General features: G+C 56.4%; 2 protein-coding genes across 8 annotated transcripts; both read left to right on the forward strand.

Moving 5' to 3' along the window:
- The first annotated feature begins 1,436 nt into the window (after window positions 1–1,436).
- On the forward strand, window positions 1,437–14,226 carry Ccdc9 (coiled-coil domain containing 9). Of its 7 annotated transcripts, none has more exons than XM_052172204.1 (15): window positions 1,437–1,542; window positions 3,880–3,931; window positions 4,050–4,200; window positions 5,447–5,545; window positions 5,687–5,935; window positions 7,675–7,758; window positions 7,841–8,014; window positions 9,578–9,759; window positions 11,169–11,215; window positions 11,299–11,434; window positions 11,646–11,739; window positions 11,936–12,296; window positions 12,667–12,783; window positions 13,529–13,578; window positions 14,023–14,226. In XM_052172204.1, the coding sequence occupies exons 3-15, from the start codon at window positions 4,129–4,131 to the stop codon at window positions 14,038–14,040; spliced, it is 1,683 nt and encodes a 560-aa protein (XP_052028164.1). In that variant the 5' UTR covers window positions 1,437–1,542; window positions 3,880–3,931; window positions 4,050–4,128; the 3' UTR covers window positions 14,041–14,226. The 7 variants fall into 7 exon arrangements, with proteins under 7 accessions (XP_052028164.1, XP_052028162.1, XP_052028163.1 ...); XM_052172202.1 differs by having other exon boundaries at window positions 4,050–4,154; window positions 14,023–14,223; XM_052172203.1 differs by having other exon boundaries at window positions 4,050–4,154; window positions 12,667–12,759; window positions 14,023–14,222.
- Window positions 14,227–14,560: 334 nt separating this feature from the next.
- On the forward strand, window positions 14,561–15,911 carry Inafm1 (InaF motif containing 1). The gene has a single exon (XM_052172205.1). It carries the CDS (start codon window positions 14,655–14,657, stop codon window positions 15,039–15,041), a length of 387 nt encoding a protein of 128 aa, XP_052028165.1. The 5' UTR covers window positions 14,561–14,654; the 3' UTR covers window positions 15,042–15,911.
- The last annotated feature ends 918 nt before the right edge of the window (window positions 15,912–16,829 follow it).

Raw genomic sequence — 16,829 nt, forward strand, 5'->3', positions numbered from 1 at the left:
GCCCAGGTATTTTAATTTTTTGAGATAAGGTTTTACTCTGCAGCTCTGGCTGTCCTGAAACTCACCATGTAGAGCAGGCTGTCCTGGAACTCGCAGCAGCCCCCCTACTGCTGGAATTAAAGGTGTTTGCCACCAATGCCCAGGGCCAGCATACGCTTCCATTTAAAAGAAACAACAGCAAAATTGGGCTGAACCTGGTCACAAGCTTGCGCACACGCGCGCTGCGCGCGCGCACACACACACACACACACACACACACACACACACACACACGTGCGCGCGCCACACACTCAGGGTGAGCTGCTCCTGTTGAATTTCAGTGAAGTGTTGACGGCAATTCCTACTAACTGAAATAACTCTAACGTCCATGGGACGGGTTGGGCAAATTGTGGCCATTTATCAGATGGGATATCTCATAGCAGTTTAAGGTGGTCAGTTTGGTGGGCGGGGACGCTCAGACCTGGAATCCTGTCCTGGTGCTGAAGAGGCTGAAGCAGGAGAATCAGAAGTTTGGGACCAACTGAGCTATTGTCTTAGTCAACATTTTATTGTCTTAGTCAACATTTTATTGCTGAGAGGAAACACCATGACCGAAAAGCAAGTTGGGAGGAAAGGGTTTATTTGGTTTATGTTTTCATATCACAGTCCATCACTGGAGGAAGTCAGGATAGGAACTCAATCAGGGGAGGACCCTGAGGAGGCAGGAGCTAACGCAGAGGTCATGAAGGAGTGAGTGGTACTCACTGGCTTGTTCCAGGAGCTCTGGAAGAGCAGTCAGCGCTCGTAACCACTGAGCCATCTCTGTAGCCTTCCTGCTTTCTTTGGATTTGAGTCCCCCCCACCCTCCCACCCCCCCGAGACAGGGTTTCTCTGTGTAGCCCTGGCTGTCCTGGAACTCACTCTGTAGACCAGGCTGGCCTCGAACTCAGAAATCCACCTGCCTCTGCCTCCCAGAGTGCTGGGATTACAGGCGTGCGCCACCACCGCCCGGCATCCCATTACAGATGGTTGTGAGCCACCATGCGGTTGCTGGCATTTGAACTCAGGACCTCTGGAAGAGCAGTCAGTGCTCTTAACCACTGAGCCATCTTTCCAGTCTCTACATAGTTGATTTTTAAAGTTTTCATATTTTTATGAATTGGTTATAGTTTCTATAATTAAGGTTTCATTTGCAAGAAAAGGAAATGAAACCAGTTTAGGTTTCCAAGGGTCCTGATATAATGTCTGATTTTTACTTAGTAAAATAGGGAACCAGTAGCTCGGGGTGGAAAAAGTCTAAGCCAAGAAAGGACCCCGGAGATTTAGGGCTACATGTCCACTCCCTGCAACCAGGAAGAAGAAACACGCCATGCACCTTCTGCAGAGCCTGAGGGGGTGCGGACCCTTTAAGGCACCCGGAAATGGGATGTCAAGACCGGAAATACCCTACTTATTTCCTCTCTTCACGTGGTGTGGGCCGGAAGTGACGAGTGAGGCCCGGGAGCTGCGGACGCGAAGGCGGACGAAGCCGGAGTCGCAGACACCGCGGGGTCTCCGGGACAGGTGACCGGGGGAGGGGGCCGGGAGCGCGCCCGGAGAGGGCGGGGCCTGATCGCCCACGTGAGGGGAGCGCGAACGCGCGCGGACTGGGAGACGAGCCGCCGGCGGGGGCGGGGTCAGGGTACTCTGCGGGGGGCGGGGACGCGACGCCCATAGGTGTCGCTTGAGGGGTGCTGAGGTTGGGCCGTGAGCATGTGGGCAGGGCCAGACGAGCGAGTGCGGGCGGGCCGGAGCGCAGGCGGCTGCCAGAGCGGGCGGGGCTTGCTAAGCTGTGTTCGGGTTGGAGGCGGGGCTAGAGTTTTGCGGGAGGACTAGGGGGCCGGCTCGGGACGTTGGGCGGAGACGCTGGGGGCGGGACCAAATAGTGTGGGGTGGGGATAAGAGGCGGAGTCTGGGCGTTGGCAGGATGGAAACTGGGGGCGGGACTGAGGTGTTGGGCGTGTAAGGGGTGGAGTTCGGGTGGTAGGCGGGTGAACTGGGGGGGAGTGGTCAATAGACGGTGGGCGGAGTGAAGCCCCACCGTCACTGGGGGCGGGGCCAGGGTATTTCTTGGGGCCTTACAAGTTTAGTCTTTGCTGTATGAAGTGCCACGGGGGTGTGGTCATGATTGCCAGGGGCGGAGCTAAGAGGGTGGCCGTGCTCGGGGCGGGGCCAAAGTTTGGAGGGGAGTGGGGAAAAAGGTTTGGGCTTTGAGTGAAGAGGTGATGATTGAACTGCGGCGTTGTGTGGGTTTGGCCAAGACGCTGGGGGTGTTGTCCTCAATGTTCTGGGTTTAAATTGCTGTGCTAGAACGTGGTAACTTGACTTAGTGGATGGGACTCGTGTTTGGGGTAGAGACCGCCGGGGCGAGGCAGGAAAGTTTCTGGATTCTGTCGCTGGATCCCGATCCTTGCTCAGAAGCTAGGGGAGGGTCCAGAGACAGGCTGAGACTGGATGGAGGTGGAGCTAAGATGCCAGGGATTTCGCGGGTGGGGCTAGGGTAGTGGAGAATGGCGAATGGCGGGGATGGAGCTAGAAAGTTTTTACTGAGCTGGGAGCACAGCAGAACACCGGCAGGGAAGTAGGGAACTCAGAGGCGGGGTCAGAATGTTTTCTGGTGTGTTGGGGGTGGGCCAGCTAAGTTGGAGGTGGCGCCAGAATGTGTGATTTTTTGTGGGCGGGGCCAGAAGTCTGGCGGGAAAGGAGGAGCCTGAAGTTTCACCCTAGTTAGGGTTGGGACCACAGAGGTTTTTGCAGGTCAGGGATGCGGTTGCTGCTGGCAGTTTTCTCTTGTAAGTCTCTGTAGAAGTTCTGTCATCTGCCTTGAGTATCACTATGAAGGTCAAGTCTGGTCCAGGAAGGCCCCTGCAGTGGATCCTGGGCCTGCTTGCTGGATCTTTCCCGCCTTGGTAGGATGAGTGCCTTTTTAAGATGCTGGGGGCTGGGCTGCATCATTCTTAGGGGAACCACCGACTAAAGTTGTCTCAGAGTTGGAACTGTTTTTCTTTTTTCTTTTTCTTTTTTTGGTTTTTTCGAGACAGGGTTTCTCTGTGTAGCCCTGGCTTCCTGGAACTCACTCTGTAGACCAGGCTGGCCTCAAACTCAGAAATCCACCTGCCTCTGCCTCCCAAGGGCTGGGATTAAAGGTGTGCGCCACCACTGCCCAGCTGGAACTGTTTTTCATTATGTTTTCTTTATTTTGTGCTATATGGATGGTCACGTGGAGATCAGAGGAAAACTGGTGGGAGTCAGTTCTCTCAGGCTTGGTAGCAAGCACCTTTATTCTAGAAGCCATCCCTCTGAGCCCCTAGAAGTTACTTTTGCCGGTTGGAAGGAAAGGTTGTAGCTGGCGTTTTAAGATCCAGATCCTTAACCAGGCAGTGGTGGCGCACTCCTTTGATCCCAGCACTTGGGAGGCAGAGGCAGGCGGATCTCTGAGTTCGAGGCCAGCCTGGTCTACACAGTGAGTTCCAGGACAGCCAGGGCTATGCAGAGAAACCCGAGTCTCGAAAAAAACAAAAACAAAAGAAAAGAAAAAGAAAAAAAACAGAGCCAGATCCTGGCTAAAATTGTCATAGGAAATAGAGCCTGGACTGACATCTTTGGAGGAATTAGTATTAGTTACAGGGGTGGGGTCAGAATTTTCCCAAGGTGGGTCTGACTAATTGCACGGGTGGGTCTAAAACTGAAGGGCAGGGTTTATGTTTCTTTAGGAGAGAGGCGAGGCTAGTACTTGCCTATTCCCTTGATGAAGTACAAGTGTATTTTTCTGAGTCTGTTATTTTGGAACCCTCGATAAAGGAGAGGAGACAGCATTTCAGAATACTGTTGATGTTAACACACTGCTCTCTCTGCCTTCAGGAGCTCCCAGTGCTACATGTATTTTCTGTGAGGGAGATCACAGCCGACGATGGTGAGCTGGAGGGGGCGGGCACGGTGGGCCACAGAGACCAAGCCCTCAGATCCTGGGGAAGATGCCTGTGTGGCGGGAAGATTGTTCTTTCCCTCTTTCAATTGCTTCCTTACCGCAGGCTACCACACTAGATTTGAAATCGAAGGAGGAGAAGGACGCAGAGCTGGACAAGAGGATCGAGGCTCTTCGTCGGAAGAATGAGGCCCTCATCCGGCGCTACCAGGTGCCCTAGCCCTGCCCTGGAGACCCCATGCCCTCTCCTCCCCGCAGTGAGTTTTCCCCACCTCTCCCTTCAAGCTTTCTCATGTTTCCCCTGCACTCATAGGACGCAAGCCAAAGGCCGTGCTCAGGCCTCCCTCCTTCCATGCTATCATTCATCGTTCATTCATTCATGGATTCACACCCTGCTCACTGATGCCTTCAGAGTCTCTGCTCTAGGCTGAGTGTAGGACACAGTCCCCAGACCTGTTCAATTTGGGACATAGTTGCCCTTCGTGATGCCCAGAGTAAACAAGGCTGGGATGGGGGAATTAACAGGTCTGTGGGAGTCCAGAGCTCTCCCTCTAGCCTGAAGACATTAGGGAGGGCTTTCTGGTAGATGGAGTTCTGGGAACTGAAGGGTGCCTCGATATTAGGAAAGGAATTGGAAAGGAAGTGGCTTACGGTTCACATGGGAAGTTTGGATGCGAAAGAGGGCTTAGAAAATCAGCTGGTGGAGAGCTGTCTGGGAGGTCATCAGGGCCAGCCTGCAGGTGGAGAAGGCCTAAGGCACTAGGGAGCTGTGGAGGCTTTGGCTGAGTGAGGCCTGCTACGAGTGCTCTCCACGGAAGGCACACTCTTTCTGTGTGGTGGTGCACGGCAGGGGCCGTAATAGAGTCAGACAGAAAGCTGGGGCAGGGCCCTAGTGGGAGAGGACAGTCATGGCTCAGCGACCAAGGGCAGTTGGGGCTCGAAAGGGGAGAGGAGGGGGAGTCCAGAGCAGAGCCCACGGGGACAGTGGGGCTTTCTCTGAAGGGGGCCGCATTGACTCATTTTCATGCATTCATTCATAAAAACAAAACAAAGAGTAAAAGCTGGGTTTGATCGTGTGCAGGCAGCACCGGAGGCCGGGCGGAGGGTGCATCTGAGACAGTCTCCACGGTCCCCCATGCTTTCCCAAGCAGGGGTGAGAACAGGGAAAGGCAGGCTGGGGGAGACATCGGACACCTGAGTAGTTACAGGCTCACAGACTCACTGTAGTGGAGCAGCTCCTACAAAAGCCCAGGGCAGTTCTGAGCCCTGGGGAATAGCAAGGGTAGTGCAAAGGGACAGGAGAGGCCCGGTGGGTGCCGTGGTGATGGGGAGCATCGGCTGACAGAGGCTTGGGAGCAGCAGAGTCGTGTGCAGGGGTCTGAGGGAAGATGGCCGTGTCTGGAGCTCTGCAGAGACGCTGAGTGGAGGAGCAGGGAGAGGACTGTGGGAGCGCAGCGGGTGGACAGGACCCTAACACTCCACTGCCCTGGCTGTTCGCTCTAGGAGATTGAGGAGGATCGGAAAAAAGCTGAGCTGGAGGGTGTGGCCGTGACAGCCCCCCGGAAGAGCCGGTCCATGGAGAAGGAGAACATGGCAGTGGAGGTGGGGAGTCCAGCATGTCTGAACCTGCAGAAGGAGGAGGAGGCTGAGGGCTGAGGGCTGGGACCGAGACCTGCCCGCTGCAGTCGAAGGTGCTGCAGTCTGTCTAGCCTTTGACTGGTTTCTTTTTCCTCCCCTTTTCAGGAGAAGAGCCTGGGTCCCTCTCGGAGGACTCCTGGGACTCCTCGGCCCCCAGGGGCCAGCAGAGGGGGCCGGACCCATCCCCAGCAGGGAGGCCGGGCAGGCGTAGGCCGGGCATCCCGAGGCTGGGAGGATGGTGCTGGGGAGCAGCTTCGAGGGGGTCCTGGGGGCCGGGGCCGGAGAGGCCGGGGCCGGGGGTCCCCTCATCTTTTAGGGGCAGGAGACAACTCCACCTCTGATCGCAAGTCCAAGGTAGGCACCAAGCAGGCCGTGAAGCTTGGGCCAAGGTTTGCTGTTCCCTGTTTTTTACTCATTCATTCATTCATTCATTCATTCATGTTTCTGGTCTTGGGATTGGAATTAGGGCCTTGGGCATGTTAGATGAGTGCTTTACCATCGAGCTACACCCGTAGCCTGTGGCTTTCCTTTTGAGACAGAATGTCATCTCACTACCTTGCCCAGGCTGGCCTTTCTTGCTCAGCCTTCTCAGTGGCTGGGAAACAGGCCTGGCCTGTGTGTCCAGCTAGTTCTCTTCTTCCCTCTGTCTTTCGTCAATGTGTGCCCCTCCCTGATGCTCTGTCTGGGTCCCTTGTCCTCCTGCTGGCCTTCAGGGACTCTCGTCTTCCTTCCTTAAATATTTACTTATTTATTATATGTAAGCACACTGTAGCTGTCTTCACATGCCAGAAGAGGGCGTCAGATCTCATTACGGATGGCTGTGAGCCACCATGTGGTTGCTGGGATTTGAACTCAGGACCTTTGGAAGAGCAGTCAGTGCTCTTACCCACTGAGCCATCTCTCCAGCCCTCGTCTTCCTTTCTTGACCAGCACTCTGGCTTCCTGCTGCTGCCCGTTCCCTGCAGAGTCTGCTGTGTGCTTGCTCTGCTGGTCTGTTCAGATTCATGGTGGGAGGCGTGGCCTCACTGTGACTGCCCCACTCCCCAGCAGCCAGTGGCCTGGGCTTGGCTCATGGCTTGTTGGTCTAAGCTGGTTCTATGAATCTCTGCCCTGGTGAGGTTGCTTCTCTCTGGGAGTAAAGATTCTTGCTCTTGGAGGAAATGCCAAGTAGACCCAAAGGGCAAGCATTCTCTGCTGTCAGGCATCGGGCCTCAGGGCAGGCACTCAGCAAACCCAGAAATGGACTTGGTTTGCTGAGCTGCTGCTGCATGGCTTGCAAGTCTGGGAGCTGACCTGGCCACTGAAGTGCTTGAGGCCTGTGTTTGGTCCCTAGAGCCCACAGATGAGAGGAGAGTCGTGGTGCAGCCTTGCAATCTGTACCCTGGTGGTTGCCGCAGAGACAGGTGGGCCTTGGGCACCGTGGCCAGCCATGTCAGCCTCCATGGTGAGAGCTCTGTTTAAAGGACGGCGGCTAGGCCTGGGGCTGTGGCGCACACCTTCCATCCCAGAGGAGGAAGGCAAGTGGATCTGGGCTGAGTTCCAGGCCTGCCGGAGCTGTGTAGTGAGTCTCTGTCTCGAAAGATGAGACTAGTGCTCAAAGCTGTCCTTCTGGCCTCCACACATGAACACGTATGTGCATGCACACATACCAGGTGCAGTGGCCTCAGTAAAACCAGGGTTTGGTTCTCTCACATGTTAAGCTGTGGACCAGGAGGCCAAGGCCTGCTGAGTGTTGTCCTCTGACAACACCCAAGGAAACACATTTTCTTATGTTTTGGTTGGGAAGAACTTGGCCACACTCCCCAGCAGTGGAGGCTGGAGAAAGCCCTGCCCGGCTGCTGCTGCGGTAAATTAGTGCTTTAGTGTTGAGGAAGGGCAGGGCAAGGACTGAGGCTCACCTGTCACTCCCCAGGCCACTCCCTCCACGCGGCTCTGCTGGCTGAGGTGTGTCAGGGTCGCCAACAGCCACCCAAGTTTTAAGTTAGGCACCCTTTGTCATCTGTCTGTCCTTGGGGAATTTGGGCTCCCTCGTCTTTCCTGTCTAGCTAGTTGTGTGTTCTTTCTGACAGCCTTGTGCCATCTTGTCCCCCCAGGAGTGGGAGGAGCGGCGCAGGCAGAATATCGAGAAGATGAATGAGGAGATGGAGAAGATTGCTGAATACGAGCGCAACCAGCGGGTGGGCACCGGGCAGCCTGGGGTGGGCTGAGAGGAGCGCCCAGCGCCTCCCAGCCTGCCACATGCCAGCTCTTCTGCTGCAGGAAGGGGTGCTGGAGCCCAACCCAGTGCGCAACTTCCTGGACGATCCCCGACGTCGGGGCGGGCCCCTCGAGGAGTCTGAGAGGGATCGCAGAGAGGGCAGCCGCCGGCACGGACGCAACTGGGGCGGCTCGGATTTTGAGCGGGTGCGCTCTGGCTTGGAACAGGAACGACAGGTGCGTGTTGTGTGTCCCTGCGGTGGGCATCCCAAGAACTGCGCTGTAGGCTGGCTGGGATGGGCAGATGAGCACTAGCTTGATTTGGGGGATTTTGGTAGGGTCTTGGCTGGTTGAGAACTCACCATGTAGTTGAAGCACTTGGGTTGCCGCGGTTGGCCAGTGTTTTCTGTTCTCTCTTTGAGGTAGAGTATGACCACCGAGCCCTGGTCTCCTGGCCTCCAGGCCAGCTCAGCTGACATGAGCTGTAGCTTTAAGCCCAGCGCAGGCGTCTGCCTGTTTGCGCCAAGTGCTGGCCTTACAGCTGTGCACAAGCATGCCCTGCTGCCAGTGTTTTCGTTGTTAGGGATTTATGCTGGACATTTTTTTCCATGTTGGGATATAACCCACGGTTGTTACATGCTATACAAACTACGAACCAGGAGCTACAGCCTCAGTCCTTTTTATGTCCATTCAATTGCCCAGGCAGTCTTGGAACTCTTGATCCTCCTAAATGCTGGGATTCCTGGCCAGAGAAATAGTTCTAAGACAAAGTTGTAGTGTATCCCAGTGGGAACTTAATGGGTAAACGTCTAATTATAGGCTGGGTAATATGAGACATCAGCACCCCAGACGGTGAGGAGGAGGGTCAGGGCTGTCTCCTAAGAAAAATGAGGAGAGGGCTAGAAAGACTGTTGAGTGCTTAAGAGTGTTGAATGATAAAGAGCGTTGTGGCAAACGCCTTTAATCCCATAATCCCAGCATGAGTTCTAGGACAGCCAGAGCTACACAGAGAAACCCTGTCTCCAAAAACAAAACAAAACAAAAAACTACTCTTCAGAGTACTCATGTTTAGTTTCCAGAACCCACACTGGGCAAGTCATAACTGCCCAACTCCAGCTCAAAGCAGCTGACCCCCTTTCTGCCTCTGTGGGTACCACACACACACATGGTATATATAGGGAAATAATAAAACTAAATCTTAGAAAAAGGAAGCTAGGGAGAAGGGCCAGTGGGTAAGAGTGCTTGGTGCGGAAGCAGTAGTACCTGGCTTTGAACCTGCAGCACTCATGGGAAAGGCCTGAGTGTGGCTCCGTGCATGCCTAGGGATGGAGATGAACAGGAAGGTCTGAGGACTCGCTGGCTGCTGGCCTAAGTCCGAGTCCCTGCTCCCAGGGACCTCGCCGGAGGCTGACAGAGCAGGACAGGCCTCTGGCCATCACACGTACACCACCAAATGGAAATGCTTAACCCTGGACAGATGAGCTCTGCACTGGGAGGTGGAGGCAGGCCGTGTGCTGTGGGCGTTTTGTCAACTGAGGTTCCCTCTTCCCAAACAGCTGTAGCTTGGGTCAAGGTGACTAAAACTAGCCAGCACAAGGGGTCTAAGGTCATCCTTAGCAAGTTTGAGGCAGCCACCCTGGGCTACATGAGACCCTGTCTGAAACCAAAAATTTAAGAGATCTATTCTGAGGAGGCCACTTCAGCCAGACACTTGCCGCCTGACTGTGCTCTGAGCAGTGGTTCTGCATGGGGGCGGGGCATGGAGAGGAGCTGGGAACTGACTGGCTGTGGTGCTGGCAGGGCCGCAGGGCTGGCCTGGGCAGTGGGGGCGACATGACAATGTCCATGACGGGCCGGGAGCGGTCAGAGTACCTGCGCTGGAAGCAGGAGAGGGAGAAGATCGACCAAGAGCGGCTGCAGCGACACCGCAAGCCCACCGGGCAGTGGCGGCGGGAGTGGGATGCCGAGAAGACCGAAGGCATGTGAGTCAGGCTCCTTCCTGCTGGGTGCTGGGTGCTGGGTGCTGGGTGTGGGTGCTGGCCCCAGCCACTTTCTGATCATCATGGGTATGATGTTTGCTCCAGCTGGCCATGGCTCAAGGCCTGCCTTTCCTTTTCTCCTTTTGCTACTGGGGATTGAACCCATGGCCTCTGGGATGCTCAACGTGCTGCAGTGCTGAGCTGAGCCCCAGAACCTCACTGGGGGGTTCTAGGCAGGTGCTCCACCGCCGAACCCCCAGTCCCCACCTTTCGACTTTGTATGGATGAGTGTGTGTCTGCATTTATGTTTGCGCATGGTCTGCATACCTGGTGCACAAGACAAGATTCCCTGAAACTGGAGCTCCAGAGGGCTGTGAGCTGGCTACCCTGTAGGCATGGGAGATGAGCCTGGGCCTCGGGAAGAGCAGCCGGAGCTAGCCGGGCCAGGTCTTCTGTCCTTTCGTCTTTTTACCCTTCTTTCTGCATGCCTGGGATTAAAGGCATGTGCTACCGTGCTGGCTTGTGTGTTGTTACTGATTGAGAGAGCGAGAAAGCCCAGAAGACAGCCCGCGGCAGGGCCAGTGTGGACCCACGGTGTGGTACAGGGTTGGTGGCAGTCTCCGTTACCTGTCGGGCTGTCTTGCTGCCCAGCTGCCTCAGCTCAAGTGCTGTGGTTGTAGGCCGTGTAGCTCAAGTGGGCACAGAGTTCAACACCTCCCAGCCTCGGTCTCGCAGATGCCCAGCTTGTGTAAGGAAAGTTCTGTCACGTGCTTACATGCCTGCTGGGTTGTATTGAGCGGGTTAGCACCAGACGCCAGGTCTCCCAGGCTCTGTCTCCCTTGAGATGAGCTCACCGGTGTTGGACAGGCACAGCAGCAGCACAGGGTGGGGGATGAGGGAACCCGGCTGCTGACCGAGTGCCGTCTTCCCTGGGCTGGGGTTGGTGCCGAGGGACGCTCTCTGTTGTTCACAAGGCCTCAAGGACAGCCTGAGCCTGAATTCTCCTTCCTCCACCTCGGAAGTGCGAGGATCCCATGCCTGGCCCACACTCGCATCCCCCATGCGTTTTGAACATGCACTGAGTGTGTTCATTCTGGGCCGCAGGCTGAGGGCAGCAACCCGAGGAGGCCGGCCATCTTGGCATGCTAGACAGCAGGTGCAGAGGGCACTGGGGAAGTGACCATCACTCCAGCCTCTACGTTTTCGTTTCCGAGGCCACGTTCTGTATCTTTGCTTGGCCTTGTTGCTGGGAAGCTCGGTTTGCCCCTGACCCATCGCTCTACCCTCACCCTGTCTCACCCTGGCCCCTTTGAGGCTTTGCTTTGTTCTGGCCCTGCCTCTGGCTCCGCCCTGCTTTCTCCTGCTGTTCCCTAGTTCCCTCAGCTATTGCTGGCTCTGCTTTCTTTTCCTAGGTTCAAGGATGGCCCGGCCCCTGCCCACGAACCATCCCACCGCTATGGTGAGTGTGCCCTGGAAAGGGTTTGAATGTGGCATGTGCTGTGTCCCTCTCCCTAAAGCCTTCGATCTGCGTTTCTGTTGTAGATGACCAAGCTTGGGCAAGACCTCCTAAGCCCCCCACTTTTGGAGAATTCCTTTCTCAGCACAAAGCCGAAGTCAGCAGCCGCAGGAGGAGAAAGCACAGCCGACCTCAGGCCAAGGTGGCCCCTCGTGCCTATAGGTGGGGCGCCCCGCCCTTGGGACAGTCCCCTCCTCAGCGTGCTTGGGTCTGTGGGTCATTCTTTCTAGCTTCAGTTTGAGGGTACACTGCTCTGTCTTGGCACTGTGTCTACTGCTCCCTTTACCTTCAGTGCAGCGTGCCAGATGTTCTCTGAGGAGAAGTCTCTCCCATCCCTCACCCAGGCCTCACCCCTCTGCTCTGTCCCCTCCAGTGACCATGATAATCGCTGGGAGACAAAAGAGGAAGCTGTGTCCTCAGCCCCTGAGGCCTCTCCATCCACATCCCTGGAGGAGACACCCACACAGGTAAGGCAGAGCAGTTGTAAGGTAGGGTGTGTATGGGGGTTTGTGAGGGTGTGTATGGGGGTTTGTGGGGTGTGTATGGGGGTTTGTGGGGTGTGTATGGGGGTTTGTGGGGTGTGTATGGGGGTTTGTGGGGTGTGTATGGGGGTTTGTGGGGCGACAGGTCCCAAGCATTTCCTTGATCTGCCTGTGTTCCCAGCAGCCTTCTGAGACCCCAGTCCCAGCTCATCGGCCTCCTGAGGAGGATGGTGAGGAAGATGTGGGGGAAGAGGAGGAGGGAGAAGAAGAGGGGGAAGATGATGAGGAGGATGAAGAATGGGAGGACGTGAGTGAAGATGTCACTGAGGAGGAGGAGGAAGAGGAGGAGGAGGAAGAAGAGTTTGAAGAGGAGGAAGAGGGTCCCAGGGATCAGGAAGCAGTAGCTGTTCCTGATCATCAGCCTGAGGCTGAGCCTGCGGGGAAGCCCACCTGTGAGCAGGTGGACCCCGTGCCTGCCGGGCCCCAGGAGCCCCCCAGCCCCTTCTCACACTCTGAGGACCACCAGCCTGTGTCTGACTGGGGTGAGGAGATGGAACTGAATTCTCCCGGCACTGCCCACTCGCCTGGTGCCCAGCCTCCGGGTGAGGCCTGGCCTTTTGGGAATGCTTGAAACTGGCTGCCTGTGTGTGTGTTTGTGAGTGTGTGTGTGCACAACGGTGTGGCTGTGCCCACACCTCCTTCAACCCCTGTGGCAGGGAAGGGCAGTTGGTGCCTACTTCATGCCCTTATCCCAATTCCCAGAGCCTTGCTCTTGCTGGTTCAGAGCCTCTCCAATAAAACATTCACTTCCTTAAATGACCCCCCCCACTGTGTCCTTGGACCCCAGTTGCTCCCCTCACATGGGGAGATGTTTGGAAAAGGAGGGGCTTGACTGAGCCTCCCCTTCTCCAGGAGGTGACCAGCCAGCCCTCGCCTCCTCGGAGAGTGGGCCCAGCTTGGCAGGAACCCCGAAGTCTGAAGAAGAGGGGCCTGAGGCATCTCCAGGTGGGGTGCATGAGCCTGGTGGAGGTGGGTGGCCTGCTTGCCTGCCTTGGGGAGGGAAGGGCTTGGGGTAGGAAACGAGTAGGCCCGTGAGGGCTGAGGGCGGGAGCTGAGCTGCTGCTGTGCGGTTGGACCCGGAGTTGGACCTCTGGTCAAAGGGTGGCCTCTAGGCTCCAACCGAAGGAAGTTGTGAATAGCTGGGCTAGGAAGCTGGGCTCAGGGAGGAGCTGAAAGTGGGATTCGAACTCTGAATGTTCTCAGAGGCAAGAGGCTGAGGCAGTAGGATTTCGAGCTTGAAACTCAATTCTGGTAAGAGATCGCATAAAAGCAAAACGTGGTTAGTTAAGGGTAGGATCGAACGACCGAATGAATGGAGCCGTGTTAGGACTTATCTTTAAGGCAGGGTTAGCATTTTGGGGTCAGACCGGAGTGGGATTTTGGATCCCACGGAGTAGAAGCAAGAGACTGATCTTGGTCACCCCGGTTGCTCGGCCATCCGGCCAGATCCAGCTTGTGTTTATTTTTCAGTTCCCTTGCAGTAGACTAAGATGTGGAGCAGAGCGGTCAGGGCCAAAAGGATAGTTTGGGGTCCTGGGAGGAGTGGGTGAGCTCATTACACTAGCACCCCAGTAACCGGCTTCCCAGTAGTCGACAGGGTTAGATTGGAGGTTGGGTAAGCTGGATGCCAAGTTGTAGGAGGGTTTGACTGACGTGCGGGATAGGGTGGGTCCGGGCAGGCTGGTCCTCCATTTACCGCTTTTTGTCTCCTCAGAGGTAGGCCCCGAGGGCCAGGAGACAGCGGAGATCACAGACTTCCAGAGGGTGCGTTTCTGCAAGGTGGTGGCGGCTGCTCCACCGCCGGGGGCTGCCCGCTGATAACGCCAACACACCAGGGTGCCTCGCTCTGCACTAACCTTCAGTTCCTCTGCTTCTGCTGCACTCTGTCAAGGACAGGGTTAAACTTAGGGGGAGGAGGCAGGTTAGCAACGAGCCCGGCCCGAGGGGAGTCTTCTAAATTCGCTGAGGACCCAATGGGTCCAGTCGTACGATACTCTGGCGGAGCCCACGGAGTCAGTCCCTGTGAGGCCTGGGTGTGCAGGAACCTGCAGCTAGGGATTGAATTAAACGCGTGCTACCGCCAACCTTTGAACTGTGCTGCTAGCTCATCAGGCTAGGCTGCTGTGCTTGGCGGGCTTTGATGTGGCGGAAGAGGCGGGACGAGAGCGCTCCTCGTCATCCTCACACCTCTCCCCTCCAATCCCGCAGGCCGTCCCGCAATCCTGAAGATGCTACTGGGAGGGGCGGCAGCGCAGGTTTGCCTGACTACAGGCTGGCTGCTCTCCTCCCTGCAGTCCACCCTGGATCCCTCGCCTCTAGGGAACAGAAGTTTATGCTGGTGCGGAGTTACTGGGGAAGGGGCCAGCAGGGGTGATGGGCGGAACTAGGTCTCATTACTCATGAAGCAGTCCAGGGAGGTGAACCTGGGAGGGGCGGGGCCTGGGCTCAGTGGGTGGGGCTAGCGTTTGGAAGCTCTGTAGGCCTCCGGCTTCAACAGACTAGCAGCAGAGGGTTGCTGGTGTGCGGAGCTGCGGTTGGTGGAAGAAGAAAGGGGTTGGATGAGCTCGGAGAGGGCGAGGGTAGGGAACAGGAGTTGGAAGTTGAAAACCTGACCCAGCTAGGGCGGGAGAAGAGAAGGTGGGCGTGGTTTTGAGGGGGTGGAGCTAAGAAATCTTTCCTTGATAGTGGTGGGTCAGAGGCTGTAGGGGCGTGTCTAGTATGTAGACGTTTGGCTGTGCTGGGGGGGGGGCAGTCTGGAAGGGCGTGGCCTTGTATGGGGCGTGGCCTGTCTGCGGCGGTGGGGTGGGGGCGGGGCCGGTGCAGGCTGAGTGGGCTGCGCGATGCGGGGTTCGAGCTGCGTGGGCAGTGGTGGCGAGAGCCCAGGTGGTGCGGGGCTGAGCGAAGGGCCCCGTGGCCGATGGCTGCGGCTCGCTCCTGTCTGCGCCTACTTCCTGTGTGTGTCCTTGGCCGCTGTGCTGCTTGCCGTGTACTACGGACTCATCTGGGTCCCCACGCGGCCGCCCGCGGGCTCCGCCGACCCCCTGCCCAGCGCTGCGGCCGCTCCGTGTGCTCGAGCAGCACCGCCCGTCCCGCCTCCGGCCGCGTCCTGCTTGCTCGGGGCTTCTGGCGGGCCACGACCGCAGCCAGGACTGCCGCGGAGCCGCCGCCACAGCCGCCGCCCAGCTCCGGGAGCCACGCCGGAGACCGCGCGCCGAGCGCCTGGCTAGGCCGGCCCGCCCCCACCGAGGCCCGCGCCTGTCTGTCTGTCTGCACCACCCGGCCTCGCCTGCGCGGCGCCGCCTCTCTCCGGGCCGCCGTCCTGATCCTGCCCGACCTTATCCCACCCCGCTCCTCCCGGGGACTCAGCGCTCATCGGCAATAAACTCCAGCCTTGCCTGGTCTGTGGTCGTCGGCCTCGCCCGCTGGTTTCTTCTAACCCCGTGGCCGTGCGGCCTTACAGGCTTTCCTCTTTCATTGCTCGCATGTAATTTTTGGGCTAGAATGGGGAGATGCGGCTTGCCAGTTTTCGGGGCCATTGAAGGTCAGACACTGTAAAGAAAGGCCTTAGCAGTTTTCGGGGTGTCGTGGGTTCTTGTATAGCGTCGGAGACAATGGTGCGTGCTGGAAACTGCAGTTGGTATAGTTTACAATGGGCAGGGGTGGAAGATGTCACCCGTGTGCTAGCTTGTCCTGGTTTGGGTGGTGACGGGACATATTTGCTGCTTTGGAAGTGTGGCGCATATAGCTGAACCAACACCAAAGCAAAACTGGTCAGCATAGCTGTTGGTGCCGTGCCGAGAAGCTGGTGTAGCTTCTGACACATGCGATGGAGTCCGTTTTCCCTCGCCCGTGACCGTGGCTTGACCGTGGGCAGGCCTGGGATAAACCCTCCTGCCCTGCTGCAAGTAGGGGCTTCCCTTACGGCCGTCCTTGCCCCTGGGCTGGACAGCATCAGGAACCCGAGGCTGTCCTACCTACCTACCGGCATCCCCCACAGGATGGGGTACAGCAATGTACTTAACCCTCCCTGGTCTTGTGAAATGAAGACAACACATTGTTGCTCAGAGAATTAAACAGAGTGATTCCAGACCCGAGAACAGCGTTGGTGTGTGTCCCTCTCCACTTGCCCTTCAGCCCTTTCAGAGAGTCACAGCCCGTATTTCATGGGGCTAGCCTGTCAGCCCACACTGTACACCCTCAAGTAGTGAGTGGGGGAGGGGGGAGGGGTCTTCTCTGTCCCCTCTGGCCTCCCTTTCTGCTGTCCAATTTTCTTTTCTTCCAGCCCCCCCCCCCCCGCCCGCCTTTCTTGTCTCCCTCCACTACCTTTGCTTTTCTCTTTCTCTGTTTTTCGAGTGTCTCCATATTGTCACCGTGCTCCTGTGTCTACTGACTCACACCGTCTCTGTGGTGCTCTTCCACTGAGCCACCCCACCCCCACCCTTTGTGGCAAGGTCTTTGTGTTCCCAGCAGACCCTCTTCCTCTGTCTCCTAAGGGTTGGGATTACAGATGTGTCCCACTGGGCCAAGCCCTGCTTGTGGGCTTTGAATGACTTGGAGGACCACTTTAACCATTTTGGGGTGGAGGTGGAGAATAATTTTACCTCTCACATGATAACAAATCCATTCATACCAAGCTATTTATATATTTTTTTATTTATCCCTTCTAGTGTTCACACATTTTGCTGCAAAAAGACATTACCACGTCCAACAGGGGAAGTAGACAGGCCTCTGGGAGTTTGCATAATAGGTACACAATGGCCTTTCTAAAATTGGATCAGCCTTGAGTTCTGAAGAGCATCTGTCCCTGAAGACCTCAGCTAAGGGACTATGGACCTGCAATTTGGCACAATCTCAAACCCGATTTATCTTAATTACTAGTTCAACATTTACTTAATGATTTTCTTTAAAAGCTAATTTTTCATCACCTTTTTTTTTTTTAACCTCCTATAACCCAAGCTGGTCTTGAACTTGCTATGTAGCAGAGGGTGACATTTGCATTATGCTGATTTTTCCCC

Source organism: Apodemus sylvaticus, chromosome 1 (genome assembly GCF_947179515.1).
Source record: "Apodemus sylvaticus chromosome 1, mApoSyl1.1, whole genome shotgun sequence".
NCBI lineage: Eukaryota > Metazoa > Chordata > Mammalia > Rodentia > Muridae > Apodemus > Apodemus sylvaticus.

Coding starts and splice junctions, on each gene's coding strand:
- Ccdc9 (XM_052172198.1), top strand. Junction 11,435..11,645: donor GTGGCCCCTCGTGCCTATAG/GTGGGGCGCCCC, acceptor TGTCCCCTCCAG/TGACCATGATAATCGCTGGG. Junction 11,740..11,935: donor TGGAGGAGACACCCACACAG/GTAAGGCAGAGC, acceptor CTGTGTTCCCAG/CAGCCTTCTGAGACCCCAGT.
- Inafm1 (XM_052172205.1), top strand. CDS start 14,655: ATGCGGGGTTCGAGCTGCGTGGGCAGTGGTGGCGAGAGCCCAGGTGGT.